Here is a 15,474-nt window from a genome sequence, read left to right as displayed (position 1 = left end):
GTTATTGGTCTCTCCTCTCCTTCTATTGGGCATGAAACACATCCATATTCTTCAAAGAACCATCACCCTGGCCATCTCAGAGGTCAGCTCCTTTCTTTAGCTCAGCTCAGGGATCCAAGGCACAATAGCTATCCAACCAAGGTAACAACTGTCCAAGCAGGGCATCTGCTGCAATTATACAGTGGCTAGGAGGATACTCCAGGCAGACAGAATTCAGGCTGCTGTTCACCTCCCAGATCAGGACATCTTAAGCTTCCAGAGGAAGACTGTGAAGGCCTGTGGGCAGCAGGTAGAAACTGATCCTACTCTTGGGAACACAGATTCTTCCCAAAGGCTCTACTCACCTATCCAAAATACAACCCACACCAGTAATCCACTTTGCACTACAGAAAGCCAACAGCTAGGGTTACTGTTCTCAAACTTTTGAAGTCTTTGACACTTTTTTTTAACATTATTGTTACCATGAGAGTATGTGGCTGTGTGTGCCACTGTGTGCCTGTGGAAGACAACCACGAGGAGTCTGTCCTCTCCTTCCACCTTACATGGGTTCTGAGAATACAACTCAGGTTTTCAGGTTTGATGCAGATCCATCTTTGACACTTTTGAGAATACGGTGACTGTTGTGGGGGAACATTACACACCCATGTATTCCAAATGCAGCATCTCCTCAGTTCAACTTCTCAGATACCCTAAAGTATACCATAGACACTGGCCAAGTCAACAACCCTGGTTAATGATTCTAGGAACAGTTCTCTATCTTCAGCATCACTAACACACAAGTAAAGACAATGCAAAGTTTCCCAAGCCACAGATCAGAAATCCAATCCAAGGGCTCATCTGGTAAAGTTCTTGTTGCACAAGTCTGACAACTTGAGTGCAAGCCCTGGAACTCATATAAAAATGAAAAGTGGAAAGGAGAGATCAGACTCCACAAAGTTGACATTCTCTCTCTCTCTCTCTCTCTCTCTCTCTCTGTCACACACACACACACACACACGAGATGATGATGATGATGATGATGATGATGATAATGATGGTGATAAATATTTTTAGTATTTCCCAACCCCCAGGCTTGACCTTGGCCATACACCTTGTGTGCCAGCCCAGTCTGGTCAGCTTACCTGACATTAACCTGCCTGTACCATCTCCAGGCCTTAAGTAGGGTGCTCATTCTGTGTGCAGGTATAGTCTGGTGACATTCTCAAACCCTAGGCTTCCTGCGCCCTCCCAAATCCTAAGACCTATTCTAGATCACACACTCTGCGCATCACCCTAATCTGGTCAGTCTCATCTGCACCATTCCAAACCCCAGGGATTTAGCTGTACATTGTCCTAGCCTGGAAGAAACAATCAGTCAAGTAAAGAGGAAGCCTATGAAATGGAGGAGAACTTTTGCCAACTATATATCTGACTGTGGATTAATATCCAAAATATATAAAGAATTAAGAAAACAAATGACCCAATTTTAAAACTGGGGCTATGGATCTAAACAAATTATTTTCAAAAGAAAAAAATCAAAATGTCTAAGAAATATCTCAAAAAGTGTTTGACATCCTTAACAATGAGGGAAAATGCAAAAGAAAACAACTTTGAGATTTCCTCTTAACCCTAGTCAGAATGGCAAAGATCAGCAAAAGGGCTGGTGGGGATGTGGAAAAAGGGGAATGCTCCTTCACTGTTGGTGGGAGTAAGAACTGATGCAGCATTATAGGAAACATTGTGGGTAGTTTTCACAAAGTCCAAAGTAGATCTACCATGTGACCCAGCTATACCACTGTGGGTAGGGAAGGGGGTCCCTGAAGGCTTTCTGGATGGCAGGAAAGTGATACATGAAGAGACAAGAATGAAACTCAGTTCACTCCCACTTAGATAACAGGTGATAGGCCAACATTTCTAAAGTCTAATCTCAGCTCATTTATTTTTGACATATTTAGGCACATCACAATTTTGGAAAAAGATTTCCTAATAATGATTAACTCAGTCCTGTGAATACAACAAACCTTAAGACGTGTCTACATTGAAGCTCTTTGAAAAGTCCACATGACTTCTTCTGTAAAGATGGATTCTGTTGACTTAGAAAGAAGATGTTCAACATAAAGGTTTAAGGAGAATGGCTGTGGTAAACACAATGACTGTGGGAGTCAGGATTTACTGTTGTAAAGTACAAATGACATTTTTATGGCCTACAATAGTGTTCAAGATTTTGCATACTGGGAGGGTAAATGTCTGGAGTAAATAAAATATAAGTCCTGGGAGATATTAGCAAAGCCTGATTCATCAGAGAACAAAGGATTGCCAGGTTGTAAACTATATCTATTCCCAAAATTTCAGGAGGAAAGCAGGTTTAAACATCTCCTGCCTTTGAAGAATGCCTGTGTGTTTAACTTTCCTGGCTTCTCCGGTGCTTATCTGTATGCACAAGGATGTTTTACCATCTACGTACTACTCCTTAGCTTGTGCCCAAAGGACTCCACACCTTACCCAGCATCTACTTGCTTAGCCATGTTCATTGCTACTCTGATCACATTAGCTAGAAAATGGAAACAGCCTAAATATCCTTTAACTGATGAATAGATGATGAAAATGTGCCATATACACACTATAGAAAACTATTCAGGGGGCTGGAGAGATGGCTCAGTGGTTAAGAGCACTGACTGCACTTCCAGAGGTCCTGAGTTCAAATCCCAGCAACCACATGGTGGCTCACAACCACCTGTAATGAGATCTGATGCCCTCTTCTGGTGTGTCTGAAGACAGCTACAGTGTATTCATATATAATAAATAAATCCTACAGTGTATTCATATATAATAAATAAATCTTTAAAAAAAAAAAAGAAAACTATTCAGCTGTAAAGAAAGACTAAGTTTACAGGTGAATGCATATAACTGAAACTATTATGTTGAGTGAAGAGACCTACACCCAGAAAGACAAATGCCATGTGCTCTCTCATTTATGGTACCTAGCTCTGAATTTTCCAATGTGAGTGAAGCAGCCAAAAAACAAAAATGAAGTTATTTCATCTGAGGTGATGATGATCTCTACAAAAGGCAAAGATAACAAAAAACCCTTCTATGCAGGCTAGTTTGTGTCAACTTCACACAAACTAGAGTCATCTGGGGAGGAAAGAAACCACAATTAAGAAATACCCCTACCAAATTTCCCTATTGGCAATCTTGTGGGCCATTTTCTTGATTGGTGATTGATGTGGGAGGGCACAGCCCACTAGGTGCTACCCCTGGGCTGGTGATCTGGATGGTATAGGAAAGCAGGCTGAGTAGACCATGGGGAGCAAGCTAGTAAGCAAAGTTTTTCCATGACCTCTGCCTTCATCCTTGCCTCCTGGTTCCTGTCTTGAGTTCCTGCCCTGACTTTCCTGGATGATGGACTATAAGCTATAAAAATGAAATAAACTTTTTGTCCCTTACATTTCTTTTGGTCATGATATTTTAGCACCACAATAGAAACCTAAATAAAACAGAAATTAGTATCAGGTCACAAGGTATTGCTGTGACAGACCTGGCCATGATTGAAGAAGGACCTTGGAATTTGGAACTAGAAAAGCTATTGGGTATTCAGAGCTTAACAGGCTATTGTGGGAACTTAGAAAATAATGCTGATAGTGATGCAGAGAATAGAGGCTTGGCTTGTGAAGAAAAGTGTGAGAATCCATTAAAAACTCCACTGGGATCATTCAATTTAGAATAATTAAAATGAAAGCTTTGTTTTACTGGACCCACCGATGCTGGTGAGCTGGGGCTGAGAAGTTAGCTGTGATTTGAAAAGCTTGGCATTGCTGGACCAACCGATGCTGGTGAGCTGGGGCTGAGAAGTTAGCTGTGATTTGAAAAGCTTGGCATTACTGGCGTGAAATCTGGTCAGTGTTATCTCAGGCTCAACACTCAAACTGTCTTCCAGAAGGGCCAAGATACTGTAGCTTATGCTGGCAGCTAAACTTGGTAATGTGTAAGAATGTCCCATTTGGTACTTGTTTTGAAGACATGAAGACATGAAGACATGGAGAACAGCTATAGCTCGGTACTGTGAGAAGTCATTGGTGGATGTGCAGCAGCAGTTGAAATAGCTCCAGGATTAAAGTGATCAGAGAAAGAAACTGAGACTTGGCACCATGTGGCAGAGTCATAGTCCCTTAAGAGAACTAACAAAAGGTTATTAATAAAGGTGCAGCCTCACTGTAATGGATTCCCCACATTTCGGATAGGGCAAACTCTGCAGCACTATGGGACAACCATCAGGTTCAGCCAGGCTGAGTCTAGGAGATAAACTGTGTGTGCTGCAGAGGGGAGAGCCAGAGAAGTAACTCCGGCCCTTTGGAGTCCAGTGGTCGAGTGGATCCCAGACAGTAAGCAGTGAACTTTTTACGCTGTTTGATTTGGGCTTTGCTCTTATTTGATTGCAACTGTGCCTTAGTTCTTCCTTCTTGAAGTAAGAAAGTGTTTAACTTATTTTTGCTGTTGTAATTGTTTTATAAGCACCCACAGTTAAAAACTTTGAAGTTTTAGAGAGGCTCTGGATATTTTTGAGAGGCTTTGGAAATTGAAAAGAACTTTGGATGATTTATAGAGACTAAATTTATGAAAACTGGAGGGCTTTTAATTTTATTTATGTTTTATATTGTAATGTTGATATTAATATGAGATCTTTGAGATAAACAAGAAAGAAATAGTTTCAGCTTAACAGTTAAATGTTTGTGTTGACAAGAGGTCAATTGTACTGGCTAGTTTTATGTCAACTTAGCACAAAAGCCAGAGTTATTTGAGAAGAAGAAACCACAATTGAGAAAATTCCCCCACCAATTAGTCTGAGGGCAAGCTGGTGGGCCACTTTCCTGATTGATGAATGATATGGAAGGGCAGACCTCATGTAAGCAGTGCCACCCCTCAGCTGGTAGTTCCGGATGGGATAAAGAAGACTGAGCAAAACACGGGAAATAAGCCAGTAAGCAGTACTCCTCTGTGGCCTCTGTATCAGTTTCTACCACTAGATTCCTACCCTGACTTCTCTCAGTGATGGTCTCTTACCTTGAAGTATAAGCAAAATAAACCCTTTCCTCTCCAAGTTGCTTTTGTTCATGGTGTCTTATCACAGCAGTAGAAACCCTAACTAAGCTTCTGCCTTTAGAGTTATTGGATCATGGAAGTCCAAGCAAATTCCAAAATAACATACAGTGTTGCTGTTGCCCTTGTCTGTCTCCCAGAATTTGAAGGTAAATCAGACACAAGATTTGGAGGAATCAATCTGAATCTGACCCATAAGCCTCCTCTCTGAGGCACTATGATAGCTGACAAAGGAGGAAAGCAACTAATAGTCCTAACCATATGTGAGGCCTGTGAACCACAGCAATGAGCAGTATGGTAAGAGATCCCCAAAGGTGCAATAGCAGCACTTTTTATCTTGTCAGTAACCAACAGCCATCTATTGACCCACTCAACTGGAAGGAATCCATCCTGCACTGAATCCATCCTGCATTGTAATCCCAGCCATCTAGTTGTGGATGATAAGATCATAGACTCTAGAAGAGAGCCTACAACTTCCATTTTCCTAAAGCCAAAATGATTTCTAAATATATTCTAGATACTTATCCTTCTTCTCACAGATAAGTACAGCTCTTATTCCTCTCATTAAAGAAGCTTGTGTTTGCAGCAGACAGAGCACATTACAGAAATCACAACTAGTCAAATGCATACCGAGAAGAATAAATGGTATTGGGGTACCCAGCACCGAATGATACTCCTGTAATACAACCCCTACACATAAGGCTCATGGAACATCACACAAAAAGGTTCAGAAAAACTGTTAAGAGCCAGAGGACTAAAAAGTCTACTGTGAAATTGTGTCTTCTATATATGACAGAGAAGCTGCCACCATGAAGTATCAACAATATGGCTGCCTAAATAGGGCCTGAACAACTCTGACATCAATTGACATGACAACATAAATGAGTTCCACTCATAGATGAAGATCTATAGGCAATTAATAACTTCTGAGAGGGAGAATCATCTTCATCAAGGATGAGCCCCATAAGTGTTTATCTAATACCAAGTGGTCAGCTCTAAAAACATATATATGGGCAATCCTAATTGAATTCATCAGGTTGTATTTATGCATTTATTCTAATATCCATATGTAACAATTATAATTAAAGAAAAAGAGACCATGGATTTGAGAGGCAGTTGAGAGGGAATGACATGGAGGAGGCTGAAAGGGGAAGAAGGAAGACGGGAATGATATAAATACAGGACACATATAAAATTTATATTTTTTATTTAAAAAATAATAAAAGTGTTTAAGTTAAAAAACGAAATTCAGCTCAATGACTAAGCTCTGGTGAAAGGTCTCTGAGTTTCTCATTTTACCAGTCCCTAGGAAAATCCACAGATGTAATGATGGGAAAGGTACACAGTCCACAGATGTCCCTTGAGCTTTGTGAATGCATTGACCTATCTACTCACTTCCTGTATCATTTAACTGAGTTGAAAGTTTGGAGTGAAAATGGAAAGATCATTAAGATATGGGACCAGATGTCCCTAGGGACCAGATGTACTCCTCTAGTGCTTAAGGTAGGACTAAAAGCCATCTAGCCCAAGACAGAAAATCAGACCTCTCTCTCCCTCTCTCTCTCTCTCTCTCTCTCTCTCTCTCTCTCTCTCTCTCTCCCTCCCTCCTTTCCCTCCCTCCCTCTCCCTCCCTCTCCTCCCTCTTCCTCCCTCTCTACCTCCTTCCCTCCCTCTTCCTTTCCTCCCTCCTCCTTCCTCATATACATACCCTTCATACCTATCCTACTAATTTCCAAAAAGTCACATCTAAGACATTTAACTAGAAACTAAGTTATGTACATAGCATCAGTTTGCCTAGAATCCTCCTGTTTCCAAATCTCTCATTTGGGATAAACCAGTAAGACTATCAAGTCTAAGTTTTGGAAAATCCTTAAATCCTAGAACCACTGGCTCAAAATTCAGACGCCAGAAGAGACTGAGAACAATCTGGGGGTTAGTGACCACAGGAGCAATCACGGAAAAAGACTGGACCATGGAGAGCAGTAAGGGCCAAAACAAGACAGGTTTTTTTCTTTCCTTCCATTCCTTCCCTCACCCCCAGGAAAAGCAAGAGACTCAAACAGACCTGAGATATGACAACTTTATTCTGTAGACATGTCCAGGGGCCTAACCCCAGGCCAGAAGCTCTGCTACTCCTTGTGGCTGTCTTTGTGAGATGCCACGCCCATCTTTATCATCAACACAAGGAACTCCTCGAAGTTAACTGCATTGTCACTATTGACGTCCAACTCTTTGAACAAGTTGTCGGTATTTTTATTCTGTCAAGAAGAATGAGAGTGGGGGAGTTCAGACTGTAAATATATCAGAAAAAAGTAAGCAAGGGCTATCTGTGGATAAGATAACTGGCTAACTGCAAAAAGCAGCAGGGAGGACCAGCCATCCCAGCACCATTAAAGAACCCCGAGAATGCAGCACCTCCTCACCTGCACAAACTGAGGACACTCAGTGGTGGCCATTTTCTTGAAGTCATCTCTGTAGACAGCATGGTGATTCCCTTTTATAGTGGAATAATTGTGGTAGACATCAATCATGCTGTTCAAGGCCTTCTCCAGTTCAGTCAGCATTGTCGATAAAGATTTCCTTTCACCTGAAAGGAAAAGTCACAGAGGGATGGAGCTGCTGTTATTCATGGCAGGGTGACAACTGAGTGGACATTTAGAAGGTTTGTGACCCAAGAACAAGTTTGACCTGGCCTATACCACTCAGATAACTAAGCCCAGAAAATGGCTCTATCTCTGAAAGGAATAAGTAGGATAGAGCATTGGAGGGATTTTAGTACACACACACACACACACACACCCTCGAGTGTAGCAAACTCTCCACACTAAACACTCCCTGCCCTCTTCTACTAGACACTGCTAGAAGGCTCCACACCATTCCACTTCCTTTATCCTCAAGCATTTGATCAGTGCTGCAGACTTCCCCATGCTTTCTTGCCCTCTCAGAGGAGGCTACTCTATCTCCCAATCCTCCCTAAGGAAAGCCTACAGTGTGAGACAGACTCACACAGCCCTCCTTACACGAAGTCCTGAAGACGGAGTTGACAAAGGATGTGTGAAGCTAAATGTCGGCTCCTTTTATAGAGGAAAGCTTGGCCAGCTGCCCACAGCCTCGGGCTATGGAGACAGCCTTCTTCCCTTCCAGAGTTGCTACAACCTCTGTTTCCTAACCAAACCCATGTGGCAATCACTGAGCACAGTGAGCATTTCTGAGTCTGAGGAAGTGGGAGTGTTGGGAAGACATTTACCAGACAGGAGTACATAGCAGGAAGAATCTCAGGATAGGGCATGGCAATAAATCCACTCCTGGCACATCATCTCTGCATCTAAAGAGACTTTCCGTCCTAACCCTCTCCTCTGTTGCCATTGCTGATCCAATGTCTTCATGTCCAGTCTACATCTGAACTGAAGTGAAGGTGGATATTGCTGTCTGAGTGTAGGTGCACAGAATAGACAGCTTCCTCCTAGTTTTCAAAGCACCAAAGATCTCAGAAACATTGCTGGTTCTAGCTACTGGATATTAGTAGAGTTTGGAGTACGGCTGCGGGGTAGTATTTGGATGGGTGGGTAAAGTCTTTGGGAGACAGCTGTCTTCCAAGGGTTGGATCAGTTCCTAACTTGCGGTGGCCCTTAATGATCATTCTGCTCTAAAAACTAAGGATGTCCTGAGCCATTGGCTATAATTCCTGGTCTTCTGTCTGTCCACCTTGCAGCAGCCACTTCGTCACTGCATGATCACAGTAGAGACCCTTCTAGCCTCTCAGAATGGTCACTGTGCCTTGGACCCGAGGAGCCTGGGATGAAGAAGGTAATAAACTCTAGGATGGCAGGGGTTCAAGTATTTTGGAGAATCCATGTGTGTCTCATGCCTAAGGGATTCTTTTCTTCATGAAAAGAATCATGTGTGTCTCCTGTGATTCCCAGGAATTCACAGAAACAATCCCCAAGCCCCAGTAAAATGCCACTCAAATTAACTGACTGCCAGCACTGGAGATCTGTGGAGTATTTCTCACATGACAGTGGGTTTCATCCACATTATCTTACAAAAGCTTCATAATATGCCTCTCAGGAAGGCAGTGAGCTGAATCAGCCTATGTACAAATAAGGAAGCTGAAGCCCAGAAAGGTGGAGGGAGTCAACCAATTTCCCAGTCCAAGAGTGTCAGAACTGCAGAGTCCCTAGCATGATCTGACAGGAACTAGAGGTGATGGGGAAATTCATCTCTTCTTTCCTTCCTCTAAGTTCTCAGATGCCAATCCTGGCTCTACACCAGCACCCAGGCTCTACACCAGCACCCAGGCTCTACACCAGCACCCAGGCTCTACACCAGCACCCAGGCTCTACACCAGCACCCAGGCTATTGGAGCTGTGGCAGTTGATCTTTCCTAACAGTTCAATGGGATTCAGACTCACCATGAAAACAAATCTTCGGGCTTGTGTGTGAGATTGTCTAAATCAGATTAACTAAGATAGAGAGAGCCACCTTAAACATGGGCAGTACTTTTCACAGCCTGAGGTCCTGTTGGAGAACAGAGTTTTTGCATCCTTGCTCTCTGATTCTTGACTAGGAACACACTGTGACGGTTGCTTCTGGGTCCTTCTGCCATGCATTCCCGCTCTGATAGACTGTATGCTCTGGAATTGGAAGCCCAAATAAACCCTTCTTTAAGTCTGGTTTGTTGTTGTTGTTGTTGTGGTGGTGGTGATGGTGGTGGTGGTGGTGGTGGTGGTGGTGGTGGTGGTGGTGGTGGTGATGGTGGTGGTGATGGTGGTGGTGGTGGTGGTGATGGTGGTGGTGGTGGTGGTGGTGATGGTGGTGGTGGTAGTGGTGTGTTATTACAGTAATGAGGCAAGGAACAGTTTCTTGGGGAAGTGGATGAATAAACCTCTCTCCTTCCAGCCTCCACTGCCCACTAGATTCCAGTAAGCAGCTTCCTTACATTATACCTGTGTGACCCAAGTTGAGCCAACTAACCATCCTCTTTTGTCTTAGTTGCATCAATTATTATACAAAGATTGAGAGCATACTATATCTCTAACCCCAGGAAAAGAGAGAAGTTGCTTGTATTTTGTATTTGCACCTGTATTTGTAGCTCATAAGGGTTAATACTTAAAATACTAGAACCCCAATAATTCAACATCAAAAATAAAACCAGCCCAAAATGGAAGTGAAAGGGGGGGGTTAAGTAGATGTTTCTCCATACTTTATACAAACAGCCAACAAGCATATGAAATAGTGCTCAGCACCATAAACCATTAGAAAAAAGCAAGTCAGCCTATAGGATACCATCTCACATCTGTTAGGATGATTAAATAAATAAATAAATAAATAAATAAATAAATAAAATGCAGGAAAATCACAGGTGTTGCCACAGAGGGAGAGACATTGGAAGCAAGCTTCTTCTTGGATTTTTAGCTAAAATGCAATAGAGAAGCTTTGTGCCCTGTAACAGAAGAGTAAAATATGAAACTGCAGTCCCTTGGTCACCACATAATCCAGCAGTTCCATTTGTGAACGTATAGACAAAAGTCTGGAAAGCAGGGCCTTGTAAAGATGCTTCTTCACAGCTTGGGTACTTTTATGGAAGAGTAAGGAAAAGGATTGCAAGTCTCAAAGTGGGTAGGAACTTCAGAGGAAGGCCAACAGAGTCAACTAACCTGGACCCTTTGGACTCTCAGAGGCTGAACCACCAACCAGAGCTGGACCTAGCCCCCCACACACTTATATGGGACAGATGGGCAGCTTGGTCTTTATGTGGGTCCCTAATAACTGGCACACAGTCTATCCCAAAAGCTGTTGCCTGTACATGGGATATGTTCTTCTAGCTAGGCTGCCTGGTCTGGCATCAGTAGGAGAAAATATGCCTAGCCCCACAGAGACTTGATGTGCCAGAGTTGAGGTATACTCAGGGTGGAGGGGCACCCTCTCAGATGTTCCTTCACTCATACTCAGATCAGCACCATCCAAGAGAGCCAAATAGGGGAAGCAACAGCAGTGTGCATGAATAGGTAAGTGATAAATGTGCTTTGCATACAGTGGAATATTAGTCAGCCTTGGTAAAGGAAGCAAGTTCTGGCACATGATGGAACATGGATGACCTGAAAGGAGAAATCAAGTATGGTTCCAGTTGTACGGGGTGTTTCTAGTACTCAGATTTATAGAGCCAAGTTAGAGGGGCTGGGAAGAGGAAGAATGAGCCACGGTTTAATGGGATGCACTGTCAGTGTTGCAATCGGAAACAAGTTCTAGAGATGAGCTGTCCAAAAATGTGAATGTAAGTAACCTTACTGAACTGTACACCTGGAGAAGGAAAGATGACAAAATTGCTGTCACATGTAACTGAGCACAATCGAGTGTTATAATTTTCAATCCCTATACCTATAAAGTTTGCTTCATATTCAGTCCTAAATGGGATATCTTCAATAAAATCCTCACCTCAGGCTATCTACGCCAGATCAATCTATCTATCTATGCCAAAGAGGAGGCAGGGAGATTGTAAGAACCAGAAGGATGGATGACACCAAAGAAACAGTGTCTTCCAGGCACAGCAGGCCTAGTGAACAAAACAATTCACAGGACCTACAAGGCCTGCACAACTTAAACCAGATGGTTCCAGGGCTGAGAAGGGGAAGTGGACAAGGCTCCCACACATAATCAAGAAGCTATCTGCAATTCGAACCCACTGGCAAAGGGAAAATAAGTTTTCTCCAGTGGTATCTCAACCAGACTTCAGGGCAGTCCCCATGGCCAGGAGCTGTTGGCCAATACAGAATGAACTCACTGGTATTTTTGCAGACTTTATGTCTCATTTTGCTTTGCTTGTTTATTATTGTATTGGATTTTGAGTTGTTTCTTTTTCTCTCTCATACAATACATCCCAACAGCAGCCTCCCCTTCCCTCAGCTATGCATCTTCTCTCTTCCCCAGATCCACTGCTCATTTCCCTTCAGGAAAGAGCAGTTCTCCTGGGTATATCAACCAAACTTGGCCCAAGATGCAATAAGACTGAGCAAAAACTCTCATATCAAGGCTGGACGAAGCAATCAAGTAGGAGAAAAATGTTTTATGAGCAGGCAAAGGAGTCAAAGATACTTTCACTCCCACAGTTAGGAGGACAACAAAAACTGCAAGCTAAAGAACCTTAGCATGTTTACAGAGGGCCTGGTGGAGATTAGTACATGTTCTGTGGTTGCCACTTCAGTCTCTGTGAGCTCCTATGAGCCCTGCTTAGTTGATTCTGTGAGCCATGTTCTCTGGGTGTCCTCACCCGCTCTGGCTCCTAAATCCTTCCTTCTCCTCTTAATGTAGAGTTCCCTGAGCTCTGCCTAATATTTGGCTGTGCAGATCTCTGATCTGCTCTCATTAGGAATCATTTCATTGCTGTTGTTGCTGCTGCTGTTTTGTCAGTCATGTCTGATTCTACCCTAGATCTCTGAGACATCCAGCTTCCAGATCCTGGCTATCTAGGCAATATCAGGCATAGACTCCCTCTAGTGGTCGTGGGCCACAAGTTAAACTAGTCATTGGTTGGCCACTCCCACAAGTTCTGAGCCACCATTGTTCCAGCATATCCTTCCAGTAGGGCAGGTTGTGGGTCATAGGGTTTGTTGATGGGTTGATGTTCTAGTCTCACCACTGGACGCCCTGCCTAGTTACAGAAGATGACGCATTCAGGCTCCATGTCCTCCATTACCAGGAGCCCTTGCTACAGCCAACATCATATGTTCCAGGAAGTTTCCTCTGCACTAAGTTTCTATATCACCCCCTAAACGCCTGCCTATTTCAGTTGTCTCTCCTGTACTCTCTGCCTCTGTCTCTCCTTCCCCCACCTGATCCCTCCTGCTCCTATCCCTCTCACCCTTATCTACCATGCACCCACAAAATCTATTCTATCTCCCCTTCCCGGGGAGATCCATGCTCCCCACTAGACCTCTCATCTTTATCTAACTTCTCTGGATCTGTGGATTATAGTGTGATTATCTTTTGCTTAACAGCTAATAAGTGAGTACATATCATGTTTGTCTTTCTGGATCTGGGTCGCCTTGTTCAGAAGGATTTTTTTCTAGTTCCATTCATTTGCCTGATAATTTCATGACTTTTTTTTCTAACAGCTGAGTAATGCTCCATTGTGTAAATACACATTTTTTATCCATTCTTTAGCTGAAAGACATTTAGGTTATTTTCAGTTTCTTGCTATTATGAACAAAGTCAATATGAACACAGTTGAGAAGTATCCTGGTGGTAGGATGGGGAGTCTTTTGAGTATATGCTCAAGAATGGTATAGCTAGATCTTGGGGTCGATCAATTCCCAATTTCCTGTGGAACTGCTGTATTGATTTCCACAGTGGTTGTACGAGTTTGTACCCCCATCAGCAATGAAGAAGACTTCCCCTTGCTCCACATCCTCACCATAATGAGCTATCATTTTTGTTGCAGATCTTAGTCATTCTGACATGTGTAAGATGGAATCTCACATAAATAAAGTTGGGTGGATGAGAAGGACTTGTTGGAGAAAGGGTCATGATCAAAATATACTATATAAATTTTGAATTTAAAATAATAGTAAATAAAAATTTTTTAAAAGCTGCTTCATGAGCATTAATACCACATGAATATACTCATGATATTTTTTATTTTTTAAGAATTTCACCCACCTATACAGTGTATTTTGATCATATTCACTACCTACTTGCCACTCCAACTCCTCCTATATCCCTTCCATGTCCCCCTCCCAATTTCATGTTCTCTTTTCTTATAATGACCCACTGTATCTATTACATATAGAGAGAGATAGAAATAGAGATAGGTAGAGATAGAGATAGAAATAGAGATAGGTAGAGATAGAGATACACGGGTGTGGGGTCATCCATGAAGAGTGATCAATCTACCAGGGAGTAACATTTATTATATTTTTGAGAATTCATATACATATGCAATGAAATATCATATATACCCTCCATCTCCATTTTACCTCTCCAATTTCCCTCTTATCTCCTACTCAACTTCATGTTGTCTTTTTTTTTCATAACTCATTAAGTCCAATCAGTGCTGTCCACATGTACAAGAATACGGGGCACAGAAAACCTACCAATGGCCACGCTCTCAAATCACAATAATTCTTCCTTCCAGAGAAGCTGGAACTGACAGTAGCTCTTCAGTAAAGATGAAAGGCTAGAAAGCAGCCCCTCTATCGCTTTGAGAATTTCAGCTGGCTTGATCTTATGTCGATCGTGTAGAGATGACCACGCCTTATGAGAGTTCCCTAATGGCGATATCCATGTTGTGTCCAGAAGACAGCATTTCCTAGCACTGCCCCTCACCCTCCATGTCTCAGTTTGTGCTTCTATTACTACAATAAAACACCATAAAGAAAAGCAACTTGGGAAAGAAAAGGTTTATTTCATCTGTCAATTTGTAGTCCATCACTTCAGGGAAGTGAGGGCTGGAACTGGAAGCAAGAACCTAGAGGCAGGAACTGAAGCAGACACCATGGAGAAGTTCTGCTTACTGGCTTGCTCCCCATGGCTTGTTCAGCCTGCTTTCTTATATCACTCAGAACCACCTACTCAGGGGTGGCATCCAATGAGCCGGGCCCTCCCACATCAATCATTGATCAAGAAAGTGGTCTCAAGTTTTCCCATAGGCTAGTCAGTATTCTCCCAACTGAGGTTCCCTTGTCCAAAATGACTCTAGCTTGGACAAGTTGACGTACAACTAAGCTGCATGCTCTAACTCTTACTTTCTTTCTGCCTTCTCTTCTCTAGTGTTGCCTGAGCCTAGAAAGGAGTGGGGAGTGATAATAACTAGAACTCCATCACTTATTTTCAGAACTTTGGCCAGTTATGCATCTCTACATTAGCTTCTGCTCATTGTAAAAAAAAAAAAAAAAGGTTTCTCTGGCACTGCTGTTATTGGGTAACCACTTTCTGACTGGATCTTGAAGTCTGTGCCACAGAAAAAAATGTCATGCCTATTATAGTAACCACGATCAAAAGGCCATGGCTAGGGCCGGGCAGTGGTGGCGCACACCTTTAATCCCAGCCCTTGGAAGGCAGAGGCAGGCAGATTTCTGAGTTTGAGGCCAGCCTGGTCTACAGAGTGAGTTCCAGGACAGCCAGGGATACACAGAGAAAAATAAAATAAAAAATAAAAAGCCCATGGCTAGGGAGCTCATGGGCCCTAGGGTACAAACCATGTTTCAGTAAAAAGTTTATATGCACACACACACAAACCTTGACATGATAGCAAATGTGCCTAATTCCAACATTCAGGAAGGTTGAAAAAGGAGTGTTCTCATGAGTTCAAGGCAAGCCTGGGCTGCATAATGTGATGCTGTTTCAGAAACACTAACACACACACACACAGAGAGAGAGAGAGAGAGAGAGAGAGAGAGAGAG

General features: G+C 42.8%; 1 protein-coding gene across 1 annotated transcript; it reads right to left on the bottom strand.

The window, feature by feature from the left end:
• Window positions 1–7,142: 7,142 nt before the first annotated feature.
• S100a8 (S100 calcium binding protein A8) lies at window positions 7,143–8,183 on the bottom strand. Its single transcript, XM_028753331.1, has 3 exons — window positions 8,097–8,183; window positions 7,500–7,663; window positions 7,143–7,334 (listed from the first exon to the last, which is right to left on the bottom strand). Exons 2-3 carry the CDS (start codon window positions 7,638–7,640, stop codon window positions 7,206–7,208), a joined length of 270 nt encoding a protein of 89 aa, XP_028609164.1. The 5' UTR covers window positions 7,641–7,663; window positions 8,097–8,183; the 3' UTR covers window positions 7,143–7,205.
• Between the last annotated feature and the right edge of the window lie 7,291 nt (window positions 8,184–15,474).

The sequence above is a fragment of the Grammomys surdaster genome, unplaced genomic scaffold, assembly GCF_004785775.1.
Source record: "Grammomys surdaster isolate TR1022 unplaced genomic scaffold, NIH_TR_1.0 125946, whole genome shotgun sequence".
NCBI classification, from domain to species: Eukaryota; Metazoa; Chordata; class Mammalia; order Rodentia; family Muridae; genus Grammomys; species Grammomys surdaster.
This window is presented reverse-complemented; position numbering and strand designations above follow the sequence as displayed.